This window comes from Haliotis rubra, unplaced genomic scaffold (assembly GCF_003918875.1).
Source record: "Haliotis rubra isolate DU_JTF1 unplaced genomic scaffold, ASM391887v1 Scf105, whole genome shotgun sequence".
NCBI lineage: Eukaryota > Metazoa > Mollusca > Gastropoda > Lepetellida > Haliotidae > Haliotis > Haliotis rubra.
The window spans coordinates 623688-642822 of NW_025764948.1; the positions used below are offsets into that span (position 1 = coordinate 623688).

Below are 19135 nucleotides of genomic sequence, written 5' to 3' on the forward strand. Positions count from 1 at the left end.
TTATGGTCGTTACCGTCCCCCTGCCATGTCCTCACTACCTGTGTTTTGGTTGTTACCGTCCCCCTGCCTTGTCCTCACTACCTGTGTTATGGTTGTGACTGTCCCCCTGCCTTGTCCTCACTACCTGTGTTTTGGTTGTTACCGTCCCCCTGCCTTGTCCTCACTACCTGTGTTATGGTCGTTACCGTCCCCCTACCATGTCCTCACTTCCTGTGTTATGGTTGTGACTGTCCCCCTACCATGTCCTCACTACCTGTGTTATGGTTGTTACCGCCCCCCTGCCATGTTCTAACTACATGTGTTATGGTTGTTACCGTCCCCCTGCCATGTCCTCACTACATGTGTTTTGGTTGTTACCGTCCCCCTGCCATGTCCTCACTACTTCTGTTATAGTCCCCTACCATGTCCTCACTACATGTGTTTTGGTTGTTACCGTCCCCCTGCCATGCCCTCACTACTTCTGTTATGGTCCCCTGCCATGTCCTCACTACCTGTCCATGTGTTTCCAGGACCACATGTGGCAGCACAAGCAGGAGGAGAGGGAGCTGAAGAGGGTGGAGGGTGACATCATCAAGAACCATCGCTCAGTCAGGCACACACTCAGGGACTTCGAAAATGGTCAGTACTGACAACACTTTCTTAGTTTCTTCACAGAATAACTTTGTGGATTCAGCTGAAATGGTGAGAACTGTTAACAATAATGACCTGGTATTGACAGTGTTTCTTTGTATTTGGACAAAGTAGATGTTTCTCTTGCTTCAATGTATTTGTCTTTGATGGACTGGATTATTTACAGGCTGCTGTGTTGTAGCTTCGATATTTTCCTATTCCAGAGTCCTCCACATTAATTACTGACTAAAAGTCACACCATAACACACTCTCTATTCTTGTATGTCCAAAATGTCTGTAACCCCAGAGAACTAAGTAACCAAGCTCTGAGCTCTCTCAAGGTGGTTATTACGACATATGTGGAGTTGTCACCGGAACCCTGGAACAGAGTAGTTGGTGATTATACACCTGACACGGTCACAGAGGCGGCGGCAGTTCGACTGATGTGCCGTGGCTGTGGCTGGTGCCGATGTGTGGCGGTAGTGATTACCGAGGGTCGTTAGGGCAGTCAGGTGGTACTACTGGACTGCTGTAAGGTGACACAAGCTGGTTGAACATGTCACCTCACTTAGGTATTCGGTGTCCACAATAGCAGAGTGCTGCTCTGTCATGGCATTACTCATTAGGAAAAACAAATGAAACTCACGAGATAAAGTTACAAAGAAAATCCATCATGGTGCATATGGAAAACACAGTTGTCTCATTGTTATTGCATCTCCTTAGACGATAAAAATGTTTTTGTATCCTTGTTGGGGTGCTTGTGTTCCAGGTATCTTGTATACTATAATACACATTCAGATATAGCAATAAAGTTTTGGCTTAGGTAGCAGGGGTTCAAAAATGGGCTACTAGATAATTCCACTTATGGTTTCAAACTGCAAATAAACTTGGATTTAAATTCATATCTGCTCAAAATGTAGCTATTAAATTTTGCAATGATAATGAAGTAGAGTTATCTTTCTTTGTTATTTATCACTTTTCAATAAATAGTCCAGTAAACATTAGCATCAAATACCATGTTGATTTATTCTTTCATAATTACATCATCATGATTATTTCATAAAATCAGGGCAAGTGGAAAATTAGTCAGGACAAGTTACTTTTTAAGAAAATTTTGAACCCCTGGGTAGGTTGAAATAACTCTAAATTTCTGTAGTTTGATGAAAAATAACCTGTCTATTTCAACAGAGTCATGATAAGATTTTGTTAGTTTATTAGTTATAGTTGTAGGGAAATTATGATACCTGAATCTTGAGGTCTATGCATGTTTTATTGCAGATAATGTTAGGGATGGTATGTGCATTCAGTAAACTGTCGTTAATTGAGTTCCTCACGTGCATTTGATCATTTGAAAGTAATTATTGCTTGATGTAGTTCTATTTGTTTATAGGTTTCTTTCATGATAAAGAGCAGATTGGCAATTAAATGTATAAGCTGAAATTATTGTGAAGCTCTCATAAAATATCTGTTTGTGCACTGGTCATGAGTTCATGTTATGATCATGCAGGTAACAAAGAAAGAAGTTTATTCCATATGAAAATTCCATCTTCCCCTTGGCGTTCATCATGAGCTGCCAACATGTTCTACCCCACCACACAGAGACCCATGTTCTGTCCCACACTCAGTGCCCCATGTTCTGTACCACACACAGTGCCCCATGTTCTGTACCCCCACACATAGAGCCCCATGTTCTGTCCCACACTCAGTGCCCCATGTTCTGTCCTCCACACAGTGCCCCATGTTCTGTCCCACACTCAGTGCCCCATGTTCTGCCCCCACACACAGTGCCCCATGTTCTGCCCCCCACACACAGTGCCCCATGTTCTGTCCCCTACACACAGTGCCCAAAGTTCTTTCTACACACAGTGCCCAAAGTTCGTTCCACACAGTGCCCCATGTTCTGTCCTCCACACAGTGCCCCATGTTCTGTCCCCCCACCCCACACTAAGTGCCCAATGTTCTCTGCCCCCAGTGCCCCATGTTCTACCCCCCAGTGCCCCCATGTTCTGCCCCCACATAGTGCCCCCATGTTCTGTCCTCCACACAGTGTCTCATGTTCTGTCCTCCACACAGTGCCCCATGTTCTGCCCCCCCCACACTAAGTGCCCAATGTTCTGTCCCACACACAGTGCCCCATGTTCTACACACCCCCCCAGTGCCCCATGTTCTGTCCCCACATAGTGCCCCATGTTCTGTCCTCCACAGTGTCTCATGTTCTGTCCTCCACAGTGCCCCATGTTATGTTTCCCCCACGCAGTGCCCCATGTTCTGTCCCCCCCACAGTGCCCCATGTTCTGTCCCCTACACACAGTGCCCCATGTTCCGGCCCTCTCCACACAGTGCCCCATGTTCTGTCCCTCCCTCCACCAAGTGCCCCATGTTCTGCCCCACTCAGTGCCTCATGTTCTGTCCTCCACACAGTGCTCCATGTTCTGTCTCCCCCAGTGCCCAATGTTGTCCCCCAGTGCCCCATGTTCTGTTCCACACTCAGTGCCCCAAGTTCTGTTCCACACAGTGCCCCATGTTCTGTCTTTTCCCCACCCCAGTGCCCCATGTTCTGTCCCACACAGTGCCCCATGTTCTGTCCCCCCACAGTGCCCCATGTTCTGTCCCCACACACACAGTGCCCCATGTTCTGTCCCTCCCTCCACCAAGTGCCCCATGTTCTGCCCCACACAGTGCCTCATGTTCTGTCCTCCACACAGTGCCCCATGTTCTGTCCGTCACACTCAGTGCCCAATGTACTGCGCCCACACACAGTGCCCCATGTTCTGCCCCGCACAGTGCCCCATGTTCTGTCCTCCACACAGTGCCCCATGTTCTGTCCCCTCCCTCCACCAAGTGCCCCATGTTCTGCCCCACACAGTGCCTCATGTTCTGTCCTCCACACAGTGCTCCATGTTCTGTCTCCCCCCAGTGCCCCATGTTGTCCCCCCAGTGCCCCATGTTCTGTTCCACACTCAGTGCCCCAAGTTCTGTTCCACACACAGTGCCCCATGTTCTGTCTTTCCCCACCCCAGTGCCCCATGTTCTGTCCCACACAGTGCCCCATGTTCTGTCCCCTACACACTGTGCCCCAAGTTCAGTTCCACACACAGTGCTCTATGTTCTGTTCCCTACACACAGTGCCCCATGTTCTGCCCACACAGTGTCTCATGTTCTGCCCACACAGTGCCCCATGTTCTGTCCTCCACATAGTGTCTCATGTTCTGTCCCCCCCAGTGCTCCATGTTCTGTCCCCCAGCCAGTGCCCCATGTTCTGTCCCCTACACACTGTGCCCCAAGTTCAGTTCCACACACAGTGCCCTATGTTCTGTTCGCTACACAGTTCCCCATGTTCTGCTGCCACCCCCCACCCCATGTGCCCCATGTTGTCCCACATACAGTGACCAATGTACATTCCCTCCACAGTGCCCCATGTTGTGTCCCCCCTTACATTGCACCATGTTCTGATCCTAAACATTATCGAAGAGCCCTATTTTCCGTTCCCAAAAGAGTGCCCCTTTTTCTTTGACCATACTGTGCCCTATGTTTTGTCCTTCCCCTTTCTCCTTCCCTTCAAGTTCCCTTGTTGTCTTTCCCACACATTGTGCCCGATGTTATTTCCAAAATGGGAAAGTGGCCCATGTTCTGTGCCCGAAATAGTTCAACATGTTCCGTCACCCAAATATTGTCCATCATCCTGAAACTGCAATTCCCAGTTTTTTGTTTCAACTCAGTGCTCTCTCCCTGTCCCATGGACTACCCAATGTAATTCAGTTCTCACAATGAATGACCCACTTGATGTCCCAAGAAGTGCTCCTTTAAGTGTCCCCTCCAACAGACCCCATTTCCTGCCCCCAATAGTACACCCCCTTCCCCCACATACCTGCATAACCTGTGTCTCCTGTCCTCCAGGACGGACATGAGCGGCTGATTACTATTCATGAGAGGATTGCAACAAATTCTCAGGTGCATGAAAACTACTAACACCTGCAATTTAACCCTTGTGATGTTTGTCAACATAAACAACACCCCTGTTGTGATGTGAAGGAGAGAAGACATTGATTTACTCAGGTTTTTCTATTACTTAATGGTTGCCTCACAACTTGTCAGTGTTCTACCAGCTAGGTGCTCTCCTTCATCACAGCTTGTCTGAACATGTGTTTCCCCACACCCCACACCCAGACAGTGGGAGGAAGCATTACAGACCTCAGACTATTTGCTTAATGAATTCTATGTGCAAATGTGAAAAATACGAGCTCATGCTTAAGTTCACATTAACAGAATATTAATGGTAGTAGTCCGAGGTCAGTGTCAATTAATGCATACTTTTGAGATGTTGGTGACAATTTGCATGTGTGTGAAAGCCTGTGAAGTATGTCGATGACAGGTGTGGAGACTTCCCCATGTCGTCTGTGATGAGCACCTGTTCTCATCCCGGAGAACATATAGTCTCTGCTCTACATGATGCCCTCTCCCCTGGAGAGATGCTCACTGATCTGCAACAGGCTGGAACTAACTTAAAATAATTGATCATTAAAATTCATCTGATCATTAAGTTAATAGTAGGGGAAGAAGAAATTTACTTGGAATGTTGTTTAAGAAGTCATTACTGTAATTAAGATTTAATTATGTATAATGTGACACTCAGATGTCACCTGATTGATAGTGACCTGGTAATGTCAAGATCATGGGTTGTAATCCCATGTTAACTGTGATTAAGATCACTGGTTTGTAAGTTTCTCAAAGTGATATGTTTCTTGGACCTGAATCCCCCACTGCATCCCATAAAGCTGGAACCCAGTCGTATGACTGGTGACAATCCCTTGTGGACGACATGTTTTACCTAATGGTAGATCTGTAGTAAATCAGTATCGCTGACTTGATACTAGCACCGTTATCAAGCAAGTGATCACTTGCTTGATAACACTAACAGTGTTAGTATCTATTGTAATAAAGAGGTTGTCAATTCATAACAGATTGCCTCAGCAATTTACCATTTTACTCCGCTCCATTTGAATCTTACCCTTTCTTCTATGGACACATTTTTTTATAAAAATCTTATTCTTGGTACTAATTGTCCAAGTCACATCTCTACATACAGCATGGCAGGGGTTGAAAAATACCATTGCCCGGGTCGTGTGGAATTCTACGGTCGGTCAAGTAAATATCCACATTAAACTTTACCGTGGTACCGTAGTGCCAAACTACTGAAATGTTTTGATATATGTATTTTGATGATGAAACAAAATGCAGTTGCTACCAATTGATAAAGATTATTTGCAAAAGAAACCAAATTGTTAATTGTGGTCAAGTGAAATTAATATTTGGTCAAGTGGATTTTGAAAGTTTACTGGACCTGTGTCCAGTGGAGTTTTGAAAAAAAATTCAACCCCTGAGTGGCTGTCAGATCATCAGATCAGATCAGGGATTAGCATGTTAGCAATCCTTATATTAATGTTTACCTGGCGATTAACTCTGTAATCAGGCAAACAAGGGCAAGGTAATTAAGTCATTGTCAATCAAAACCCCTCCTCTTGATGGGAGATGAATTGTGTAAATGTGACATGTTCTTCCTGTGACCAACTCCTAGCAGTCCAGCTCTGTCTTGCAAGCCATTCTCTACTGGTCCCGCATAATGCCAGTTTCACAGTACACTATCTGGACGATGATTAAAAATTTAGTAGATGGGACTTCAGAAATATTGTTATGACCCATGTGACCTTTTTGTGAGTGGACATTGTTGACCTACGATTTTTCAGTGCAGGTCAGCAGGGTGCTACCCCATTGTGGCAGGCTACAGGGACACTTACTGTCCCCTCATCAAACACACTGTCACTTTTATATCACCATCTCTGATAAACTTGTTGGCGAGCCCAACTTTGTGGCTTTTACCATTATAGATATCATAGGAATACATTGTCTGGACAGCTGCCTTGCTTCTGCAGCATTCAAGGAGAGAGGAACAATAAAGCTAAAACTGCTCTGAAACAGTTCTGTCTCCATGTTGACACAACCACTCACTCACTCACTTTTACTTGGACTTTCACATTGAGTGTCTCTTACAGAAGGGCTATGCTTGGGACAATTCCAGACCTGTCAACATGGCAATTTTTGGCTTTTAAAATGGGTCAGTTTTTTATAAAGTGACAATAACACTTGAAGCGGATAATTCACAAGTTTAATGAGGCTCAGAAAAAGTGTCATATCACGTTGGATTAGATGTATTTAAAAATCTAATAAACAACAACAGATGTTTATTTAGAGATTTCAGTGTCTAAGTTGTGTTGTATAATTAGGTTTACTTAAAGTTCTCCTAATTCTACTGAATTCTATTGCATTAGGAGCAGTAGCACAGTTCCTACAATTCACTTTGCAAATCAGCAGAGCAGCACAAATGGTGGAATTGCCCAGCTCGGATCTCCTGTTTGTCTTTACCTTCTTCATGGTTGACTCGAACATCTGAGTGTCAGCAGTGTCAGAGTTTGAACCTGGCACTTGATGTCCAGGGCAGGGAGATGCTTCAATCTGTTGGTGCCATCCAGGGTCAAGGTTGATCCAGCAAGTATTTTATAGGACTGCATTACCAAATGTAGGCTTCTTGATCATTGTGAGAATGTAACCTGGTAGAACAGTCTTATATTTCTAAAATATACACAGTATACAATGGCATTTGGAAGTGGTACACAAAATCAGGGCGTTTATGGATTTCATCATAGTACTCTTAGGAATAGGACATTTCAGGGTATATTCTTACTCCTTCATCAGGTGCACTGTAGAGTTTTTAATAAAGGGCAACCAAGTTTAATGGCTGTAATCATTGTGTATGCCTCATATGTCAGAACATTGTATAATGATGATCTTGCTCCGTTGATCTGTTGATCAAATCAAGATCTTCAAAAAAACTTGTTCTCCTGTTCGGTGAATTCGTCTTTAGTTAGTGGTTTATGATCTGACTCTCGACAAACATTGTCAGATACTACCCCAGCAGATTCTGCATGTGTGTGAGCATGACGCACACCTTCACTTCATCTGCGTACATTGTGTAATTGTAGCTAATTAATGACGTTAAATCAGTCAAAATTTATTAAATTATCATTGATCACTGCTCATCTCATCCAGTTTTATCATCAGATAATTTCATTTCTCCCAAACGTTGACTTTATCAGGAAATACAACTTCATGCATGTTAGAGTGATTGGAAGAAATGTCTGGCCACTGTTCCAGGATCAGCTGAGCCGTCCTGAGTGGGCTTCATCCTAAACCTCCTGAGAGGAATTGTAAAACACTGTAATCTTCGTACTGCAAACTGTGAAAACTGAGATAATACTATTTTTCAGTTTTTCAACTCCTAGACAATCTGACGACAGTGTCTTATTATTGTTAATACTTCTGTTTTATAAAAGTCACTGTTTCACAAGAATATTTTAACATATACAAATAATTATTGAAATACTACCAGTCATGTTACCATTTTGACCAGAGAGTTTTTTGATAGCCGACTTGATCACCAGTGAGTGAGTATGGTCTTATGCAGATTTTACCAATATTCCAGCAATATCATGGCAGGGGACAACAGAAATGGGTTTCACATATTGAACCCATGTTGGGATTCGAACTCGAGTATTCAGTGTGAACGGACACGTTAATCACTAAGGGTACCTTACTGTTCTGTGACTTCATCACCACGTATGCCAGTTTGCGTTACAGCCAAGGTCAACCACTGCTGGCCGCTTCTCCCTAATTCTTGACAGCCAGAGGCATGTCCAACCATCACATTTACACTGTCAGAACAATAGGCTATCAGGCTCTTCCAGTCAAGGTCATGGCCTCTGTTAGTAGATTACAAGGGCAATTAGTTGTGGTGTAGTTCTGTTGAATTAACTCACAATCAAAGTCAAAACAAATTTCAAAACAATTGGCAGTTTTCCCCATTATTTGTAATTTATATGTGCAAAATGAACACACACAGCTATTTAATTATATCAATACGATTTACAGATATTACAGTAATTCATTAAGAGCACAGAAATATTTTAAAACAACAATTTAAAATCACTTATAGAAACACATCAATATTGGAATAATACATTTTCTGTTTAATGTATTTCCATGCTGTTGCATAGGTTTCATATGATTTTGGTTATCACAGTTTGTTAATGATGAATGTTAGTTAAATTTAATAATAAATGCTTAAACATTTACTTGCTCAAAACATCTGTAAGTGGCCTCAAACTATTTCTCTGATGATTAGAGATTGTACACAGGCACATGCAGGGAAGGCCATTCTTTATGATCATCATCACTGTTGTATTTCCACACTATTCAGCAGTTTCATGGTCCAGAAACACCCCGCACCCTCTAAGTGAAAGGTCTGTGAAACTAAATATAAGTTGAGTTCTGCAACCACCATCACAGACAGGTTCTGATAGTACCATCACTTGGTATGCAACTGGGTTTTCCTGAAGCCTTAATGATGTTATTGATCGTAAGGATGAACTCGCCATTGCAACCTGAGATTGTCTTTCACTGTTAATGTGTTGCATCAAGTAATAATATGCTCCTGACAACATGTTGTAATTAAGGACTCATGTGTCCTGTTTCCCTTGAGCAAGGAAGAGAAGACCTTCCCTTCAGGTTTCTGGATACTTGCAAACATATCTCTTCTTTTTCAAAGTCGATCCAGGTGTTGTATAGGCAGGGCATTTGGTTGGCATAATAAAGTCAATCTATATTTTTAATCCGAACACCATGATTATAATTTTTGAAATCATTTTTTAAGAAATGCTGAGCAGTTTTGGTTGATAATCATGTGGAACCAAATGCTCCATGTGTTACGCAGAGATGGACGATTACATACAGATTTAATTGGAAAACTTGCTTTCAGACTTTTGTAATCAACCACAAGCTGTCCTTTGTTTTATTCTTCAGGACAATGATGGCAAATTTTAAATAATTGAAAAATGCAGTTTTGGAAGAGAAGTAGTCTGTTATGTCTAGAGACATGCACAATCATGGAATTGCGAGTCTTCCACAAATGATGGGTGGGTTGAAAGGTGTGCAGTTGTCAGTCCCAACAAGTTAGGTTTAAGTCTGACTTGTCTGCTGACTCAAACTTAAGGATATCAGTCACTCTAGTATTTCATTACCCTCATTGCACACAAACAGGGTCTCAATTTCTCACAAGTCACTAATTATAACATCTAGACGTAGACTGGGATCCAGACACCAGATGTTTTGGGATGGTGTTTTCAAGTAATTTCATAATTAACACTCTTTGATAGAACTATTTTGAGAAAAAATAATTAAGCTGATCGCTTAACAATGCTGAAAGTCTGTGAAATCTTTAGACTTCAGTTCTGTACCAAGTTAGTGACAGCACATCTTCACCTTCACATACCTGAAGGTGAAAAACTTGTGTTTGACTTAAAATCTAAAGAATTTTCATTTCAGGAGTTTCCTAGTGATTTGTCAATTTTCTTCCATCAATGGGGCAAAAGACAATGTCATTATCAATATCTTTCATGTTGGAAATGGCAAGTTTGCTGTAGCAGAGCCCCTCCTTTATCTTTTCCTTTCACAAAGACAGGTAACTAAACAATGACATATCTGTTACAGCAATCAACAAGAAACGTCTGGCTGAGGACAAGAAGTTAAATCATGCTTTGGAGAAGTTAACCAAAATATCCCAAGACCATACTCACAAGAAGGAAGAGGTGAGTCCACCCTCTACCCTCATGTCCATCGGTCTCCTTCCTGTGTCTGTCCACCCTCTACCCTCATGTCCATCCGTCTCCATCCTGTGTCTGTCCACCCTCTACCCTAATGCCTGTCACCTTCCACTCAATGTCAGTCCAGGTTCTACATCATTCCACCTTCCGTTCTATGTCGGTCCAATCCCTCGCTCTGTGTCAGTCCACCCACCATACTGTGTCAGTCCACCCACCATCCTGTGTCAGTTCACCTGAAGCTGTGTCTTTCCACCTTCCGTTCTATGTCGGTCCAATCCCTTACTCATTGTCAGTCCACCCTATCCTGTGTCTGTCCACCCTCCATCCAATCAGTCCACCCACTATCCTGTGTCAGTCCACCCACCATCCTGTGTCAGTCCACCTTCCATCCTGTGTCAGTCCACCTGGACCTGTGTCATACCACCTTTCGTTCTATGTCGGTCCAATCCCTCACTCATTGTCAGCCCACCCTATCCTGTGTCAGTCCACCCCATCCTGTGTCAGCCCACCCTCCATCCTGTCAGTCCACCCACCATCCTGTGTCAGTCCACCCTCCATCCTGTCAGTCCACCCACCATCCTGTGTCAGCCCACCCTCCATCCTGTCAGTCCACCCACCATCCTGTGTCAGTCAACCCTCCATCCTGTCAGTCCACCCACCATCCTGTGTCAGTCAACCCTCCATCCTGTCAGTCCACCCACCATCCTGTGTCAGCCCACCCACCTTCGTAATTGATGATAGAGGTACATCAATGACTAGTTTATAAATGGTATCACTAGATTTATAGAACTATAAACAACTGATAAACATTTAATTTTTCATTTGTTCTGATCAAACATCCTTCTACAGCGACATGTATGTATCCATTTGGCTACTCAGATACCCAACTTCTGTAGAATCTGGGACATTGTTAGCATGTAGAATAAAGACAAGTTGTTGCAACGCTGTACATGTCATATATAGGGATCATTTGTATTTTTCAGAGAACGAAAAAGAGAATAGGTTTGAGTTTGTCAAGAGATCAAGGTGCCAAACAGATTGATCGGAAAGTGTTTGTCAAACAGTGAGTGAAGTCATCTCAGTAGTGTTCTTGTTGGCAGTTAATTTGTGGTTCTGGAGACAGAACATTCCCCCCATGCAGCACTTTATACCCTACAGTAGCAACACTGTCACAGGGTGTACTGAACATTAAAACTGTTTTGTATTAATTGAAGACAATCAGAAGACATTGATGTATGATCAACTGTGTACAGTCAGCTACCTCAAGGGAATTAAGAATTGATGTCAATATTTATCATGTTTACGTAGGTATATATGTAGATGATGGATATGCGATGATTGATGCTTATTATGTTGATCACTGGATTGTCTGGTCCAGACTTGATTATTTACAGACCGCCGCCATATAGCTGGAATATTGCTGAGTGCGGCGTATAACAATAACCAAACCAAACCTATGAAGGAAAGACTTACATATTGAAGTCAACTAATAAATAGATATGTCAACAATTATTACCACACAGACTGCTTGTTTATGCATTATGACACAAAATACACAAAAGCTGCCCACATTCTTTTATCACAGATACTAGAAAATGTTGGTATACCAGGGTAATACTCTTTTAAGAAGGACCTAAAGACATTCCTTTTTACTAAAGGCTATAATTGACATTTTCCCTTCTATTGTAAATAGTTTTAATGCGCCATGAGCATGCATGAGTGGGTGGACACTGGCGCTTTACAAATATCCACTATTATTATTATTAATAATAATTCTTGACCGTCATCAGTATGTGTATGGTAGTGTCATGGAGTGTGGTTGTATCCCACATGACAGACAAACTTTTGGGGTATTTTGAAAGGACATTTGAATGGACAGCAATTTATTGCTGAAATTTGAAATCATTTCATAATTCCATTAGGAAGAATTTTCAGCAAAATTCTTTGAAAGCCAGATGACGATGTCATTCACCGGTTTTCTCTGACTAGAGGGCATACAGTCAGTGCACTGATCTGCTAATTCCCTTGACATATACTAAATAGTGGGATATTCTCAGGCTGAAAGTGTATACCAGAGACCAAGCACCTGTCAACTTGGCCCACCTTGGCACAGCTCTTTACAAGCAACCATATACAGCAGTATGCTGTAATGCATGTATCATGGTGAACACACAGATATTGACCTACATGGCCAACTTATGTTTCCATACATTTTTCTGCATGAAACCTTTGCTATCATTGCATCAGTTGCCATATTTTGTTCAGTATAATATTAAGTGAAAAGTAGATTCAAAGTGTAAATGCTTCTCAATGTCTTATAGGAATCCTTTGAAAGTTTATGCTGAAAAGTAACCCAGAGGACAGCTGATGATGTAATTATTTTCTTATGTCGACTTGAATTTCAACTCAAAGTCATTCTTAAACTTGTCAGTTCTTCTGGTATATCGAATACGACCCACATGCCAACTTACCATAGTGATCAGTCTCGTTCAGTCTTCACATGAACACTCAGAATGTCCTCATCACAAGATGGATAGTGCATGGCAAGCTATTCAAATAATCAGTAAGTGTCCATATTTTGTCTTAAGCGCTCTTTTTATCAGTGATAGACTCATGCTGACTCAATGCTGGGGATGTTGATGATATTGTTGCTGATCTTTCCAGAAATGCGGTTGCGCGAGACTACCAGACAAAACTCAGCCAGCTGGAGCTCAAGAGGGTGGAGCTGTCACGCTTTAGCCAGGAGTTTGAAACAAAGTTGAGGGAGAAAGAGGTAAGAATAAAAGCAGATAAGATAAGGATTGTCTTCACCAAGAGCAATTTGCTGATTTTTTTTTTTTTAATGGACATTGTATTGTTTAGTGTTGACACAGATCTGTTAAGTGAGTCACCAAAGGCACTTGTATGTTTGTCCATTAACCAGTACTCCTTGACTGTCTCTCTTTCTCTACATCCCACAAGGTGGAGCAGTACAAGCTGAAGCAAGAGCTGGCCGAGTTGGCCATCTCCCTCAACATGGAGGCACAGAAGAGGCGCGTTCAGAGGGTCGACACTTCCAGGTACCTCTTCCATTATTGCTATTTTATGACTGATTGACTGTGATTCCTATAATCTTTGAATATTGAAATGTGATGTTAGTAGTCATTGCATAATGTAAACCTGCCATGTTTATCTCCATTTACAGAGAAGTGAAGACAGACACGACGAAGAGAATACATGAAAATAACAATGCCGACTTGTCACTGGAGTCAAAACTTATGTAAGTTTCTTAATCTTATGTCTGAAATAAGTAATTTAGAATCCTTTATTTAGGATGTGCTCTTGATACTATGTACCCCAGATGGCCCTGGTATCATTGTGGTGTAAGGCACAGCTCTTATGTTAGCAATCTGCATCTTGTGGCTTCCATTCATACAAACTTGGCCCCAACTCCGTATCAGCCTCAGTCTTTCATCACTGTACATTATGCCTGTGTCTGTGTTTTGCCACCCTCTCCTCACACTTGACTCACACAGACTCACTATGGTATATCTGATACCATGTTGGTGGTATACAATGCCGTCCGGTAATTCCGCGCACCTAAGCACATCGATCGCAATACGGCAACTAACGTCTCTTATTTTTTGTGGTTTTATGTTGCCTAAACATGCTGGTATGCATCATATTTACCTAGAAATATAAGTTTTATTGACGACTATAAGATTCTAATGTTGCATTATGCCATATGGTTGACTTTACCGGCGTTCTGATGACATCGCTTGCTGTTCAGTAATTCTGCGCAGCAACTGATGCGCATAACATCGAGCTGGGGATCCGAAGTATGGAAGCGTATTAGGGCCAGATAATTTTCAAAAATCACTTCATCAATGTAAGGAAGAGTGTTGCATATTAAATCCAATTGTGAATAATGAAGAAAAAGGTTTAAAAGTCTGAAGAAAACGAATTTTCATAAAACTGTCAATTTATCTGTCAATTACTGTTATTTACTTACCTTTAGTGATTAAAAGCCAGTCCCTTGTAGAAATGTCCCGATTTCAAGCATAAATGTGGTAGCAGACGATGTTAACCTCGATACAGAAGTACGCTATTGCAGCTACGCAGAATTACCAGACACGCGGAATTACCGGACTCCCTTGTATATCAACCTGTCTTCATAAGGAGGTTTATGTTTCAGTTGATTCATAAAATATCAGTGAGATTCTAAATACAGTATACCCTGGATATAATGCCACAGTTTGTCCAGGAGAAAATATGGCATTGTATCCAGGGTGGTAATATAACCAGGTAGTACTGTTAGAGTACCTGTGGAATCAACAAGGTGATTGAGCTGATGTCTGCTGTAATAACCCTTGAACGACTGGATATGTACCATGTATTACCTAAAATCTTTTGTTTGGGATTTTTTCAGTTTTTAAATGGAGAACAGCAATATCCATTGACCATTGTCTTCTGTGTTAAATACCAGTTTCAGTAGAGCAGAGTTTCATGGTTTCTGGTTATGTCACAATGGTCTGCAAAGCTTTGTGATGTAATTTCCTTGTAGTGATATATAGAGAATACTACACGAGGTCTCATTACATACGAATTATACGAAACGAGTGTCTTTCCTATGGTATCTGACCGAGCGAAGGTCACGAGTTTCGTATAATTCGTATGTAGTGAGACCGAGTGTGGTATTTTATTTATTACCCTCGTCTTACCTGCATAAATAAGACCGAGTGTGGTATTTTATTTATTACCCACGTCTTACATGCATAAATAGCGTATTTTTGTTATTTTTATGGTTTCAAACCTAAACCGGTTTCATAAAGAGGTTGCGGAAGAGTATTGTACTGTAGTACAATATCTGCATGAGGTCACACTGTAATGACGTCACTGCCTTGGTAACGACGTCACGATGCATGTCAGTTGTCATCGCCTCGTACAGCCTCCTACAGTAAACTACTCCGTAGCACCCCGTTTCTTGGTTTGCAGTTGCTTCATTCGGCTAACATCACTGGTGGAAACATTGGATTTATGTTTTTCGACGGATATGATGTCTCAGTTCGACTCACAATTAAACAGCGACACGGCAACATTCGCAATGTTTACATTCCCACAATGCATTTAAGTTGTAGAATGAATGAATTCACGTGTTTGTTATGAATGAAAAAATAGTTACGTCAGAATGTGACCTAATTGTGACCAGAATGTTATCCAATCTCAGAATCTCAGGTCAAGTCGTTACGACACAGGTCAACGCGATACGACACTCGGGGTATGTACAAGAATAGTATGCAACTACCCATACGTTGACCACATGGGTAATAAATCTTGATATCACCCTAGTGATGTCTCCAGTGGGTGTCAGTGTTGGATATAAAAGGGTATGTTGTGTCCAGGAGGAGTGATGGAGATGGCAAGACAGCAGAGCTGCAGAAGAGGAAGCTTAGTGCTGACCTTTCCCTCACCAAGGCCCACCTGGACATCAAGAAGAGAGATGGTCAGTTCCATGTGCATACCTGTCTTGCCAGTCTTTAGTACCAGTCATTGAACTGGGAAGGTATTATCTGATTGTTGAAAAACATCTTATAGTCTTGTTGCAATCATTTGCTGACCAATAGGACTGGGAATGCTCTGTGATGCTTGTGCTGTCATTCCCTTGAATGTGTGGTCTAGACTGCTGTCATACCGCAGGAACATTGCTGAGAGTGGTGCTAAACAACAAGTCTTTGTCATTATTTCTATAGGAAATCTATGCTGTAGGTTGGCAGAGGTAACCTAAGGCAATAGTATCACAGAGGTGTTTTAGATCTTACAGTACTGAGGCATTAGTAAGCAGACTATGAGTATGTTTTTACAGAACAAAGACATTTGACGGACACACAGATTCGACTGGAAGACAACACGACCATGCAGAGATCTCTCAACACAGCTGCTGTTAATGCAGATTTGGACCTGAAGGCTCGGCAGATTGAACAGAGACTTGAGGTGAGTGTACTTGCTACTGTGCTCTTTTACCACATCAAGCTGCCTACAAGAGTACAGTAGGCAGCAGTGGTGAACAGCCTATTGATGGACTGTACAAGGGTACAGTAGGCAGGAGTGGTGCACAGCCTATTGATGGACTGTACAAGGGTACAGTAGACAGATGTGGCACAGCCTATTGATGGACTGTACAAAAGTACAGTAGGCAGAGATGGTGCACAGCCTATTGATGGACTGTACAAGAGTTCAGTAGGCAGCGATGGCGCTCACCCTATTGATGGACTGTACAAAAGTACAGTAGGCAGCAATGGTGCACAGCCTATTGATGGACTGTACAAGAGTACAGTAGGCAGCAGTGGTGCACAGCCTATTGATGGACTGTACAAGGGTACAGTAGACAGATGGTGCACAGCCTATTGATGGACTGTACAAGAGTTCAGTAGGCAGAGATGGTGCACAGCCTGTTGATGGACTGTACAAGAGTACAGTAGGCAGCAGTGGTGCACAGCCTATTGATGAACTGTGCAAGGGTACAGTAGGCAGGAGTGGTGCACAGCCTATTGATGGACTGTACAAGAGTTCAGTAGGCAGCGATGGCGCTCACCCTATTGATGGACTGTACAAGAGTACAGTAGGCAGCAATGGTGCACAGCCTATTGATGGACTGTACAAGAGTACAGTAGGCAGCAATGGTGCACAGGCTATTGATGAACTGTACAAGAGTACAGTAGGCAGCAATGGTGCACAGCCTATTGATGGACTGTACAAGAGTTCAGTAGGCAGCGATGGCGCTCACCCTATTGATGGACTGTACAAAAGTACAGTAGGCAGCAATGGTGCACAGCCTATTGATGGACTGTACAAGAGTTCAGTAGGCAGCAATGGTGCGTAGCCTATTGATGGACTGTACAAGAGTACAGTAGGCAGCAATGGTGCACAGCCTATTGATGGACTGTACAAGAGTACAGTAGGCAGCAATGGTGCACAGCCTATTGATGGACTGTACAAGAGTTCAGTAGGCAGCGATGACGCTCACCCTATTGATGGACTGTACAAAAGTACAGTAGGCAGCAATGGTGCACAGCTTATTGATGGACTGTACAAGAGTACAGTAGGCAGCAGTGGTGCACAGCCTATTGATGGACTGTACAAGGGTACAGTAGGCAGGAGTGGTGCACAGCCTATTGATGGACTGTACAAGGGTACAGTAGACAGATGGTGCACAGCCTATTGATGGACTGTACAAGAGTACAGTAGGCAGAGATGGTGCACAGCCTATTGATGGACTGTACAAGAGTACAGTAGGCAGCAGTGGTGCACAGCCTATTGATGGACTGTGCAAGGGTACAGTAGGCAGGAGTGGTGCACAGCCTATTGATGGACTGTACAAGAGTTCAGTAGGCAGCGATGGCGCTCACCCTATTGATGGACTGTACAAGAGTACAGTAGACAGCAATGGTGCACAGCCTATTGATGGACTGTACAAGAGTACAGTAGGCAGCAATGGTGCACAGCCTATTGATGGACTGTACAAGAGTTCAGTAGGCAGCGATGGCGCTCACCCTATTGATGGACTGTAGAAAAGTACAGTAGGCAGCAATGGTGCACAGCCTATTGATGGACTGTACAAGAGTACAGTAGGCAGCAATGGTGCACAGCCTATTGATGGACTGTACAAGAGTACAGTAGGCAGCAATGGTGCACAGCCTATTGATGGACTGTACAAGAGTACAGTAGGCAGCAATGGTGCACAGGCTATTGATGGACTGTACAAGAGTACAGTAGGCAGGAGTGGTGCACAGCCTATTGATGGACTGTACAAGGGTACAGTAGGCAGGAGTGGTGCACAGCCTATTGATGGACTGTACAAGAGTACAGTAGGTAAGGTTTCCTTATCCTATTGATGGACTGTACAAGAGTACAGTAGACAGCAATGGTGCACAGCCTATTGATGGACTGTACAAGAGTACAGTAGGCAGCAATGGTGCACAGCCTATTGATGGACTGTACAAGAGTACAGTAGGCAGCAATGGTGCACAGCCTATTGATGGACTGTACAAGAGTACAGTAGGCAGCAATGGTGCACAGCCTATTGATGGACTGTACAAGAGTACAGTAGGCAGGAGTGGTGTGTAGCCTATTGATGGACTGTACAAGAGTACAGTAGGCAGCAATGGTGCACAGCCTATTGATGGACTGTACAAGAGTTCAGTAGGCAGCAATGGTGCACAGCCTATTGATGGACTGTACAAGCGTACAGTAGGCAGCAATGGTGCACAGCCTATTGATGGACTGTACAAGAGTACAGTAGGTAAGGTTTCCTTATCCTATTGATCGGTTACAAGCATAAGTACAGTAGGCAGCAATGGTGCACATTATATTTGTAGGCCTAAAAGTGTACTGTAGGAACACATCTAATAGACATTAACGCCTGATGTTCTGTAAATAATCTGTGCCCTCTGCCCCAAGTATCCTGCTGTGCAATTACAAAGCAGTTATCTGTAGCCTGTGTGTGTGGGGAGATATGTAGAGTGACAGACTCCCAGGTTTAGTGGTGTGGGTGACAGTATGTTTACACTGGGGCGGTACAGCTGGGGTTTCGTGGCCCCTTGATGGGTTGCACGACACCCACATATCTGGCTTGTGTACATGGGCAGGGTACCAGGCAGGCTTATCGGGCTAATGGGGCATGGACTTGGACATGAAATGGCAGAGCTATTTGCTAATTACTCAGAGTGTGCCTCATCTTGATGGAGACTGTACAGACTGCCATCACTCATCGAATCCATTGGTGTACAACAGGAGTCAACACTGTACCTTTCAGCATTCAAACTTCCTTGTAATAA

General features: G+C 43.0%; 1 protein-coding gene across 1 annotated transcript in view; it reads left to right on the forward strand.

Annotated features, from left to right (window-relative positions):
* LOC124275833 (calponin homology domain-containing protein DDB_G0272472-like) overlaps positions 1-19135 on the forward strand; it is an 84309-nt gene that overhangs the window by 13854 nt on the left and 51320 nt on the right. The window contains exons 4-11 of the mRNA XM_046711517.1: positions 510-618; positions 10210-10307; positions 11306-11385; positions 12987-13095; positions 13284-13381; positions 13507-13581; positions 15704-15804; positions 16165-16292. Of these exons, the coding sequence (XP_046567473.1) occupies positions 510-618; positions 10210-10307; positions 11306-11385; positions 12987-13095; positions 13284-13381; positions 13507-13581; positions 15704-15804; positions 16165-16292 (798 nt within the window). The remainder of the gene's footprint in view (positions 1-509; positions 619-10209; positions 10308-11305; positions 11386-12986; positions 13096-13283; positions 13382-13506; positions 13582-15703; positions 15805-16164; positions 16293-19135) is intronic.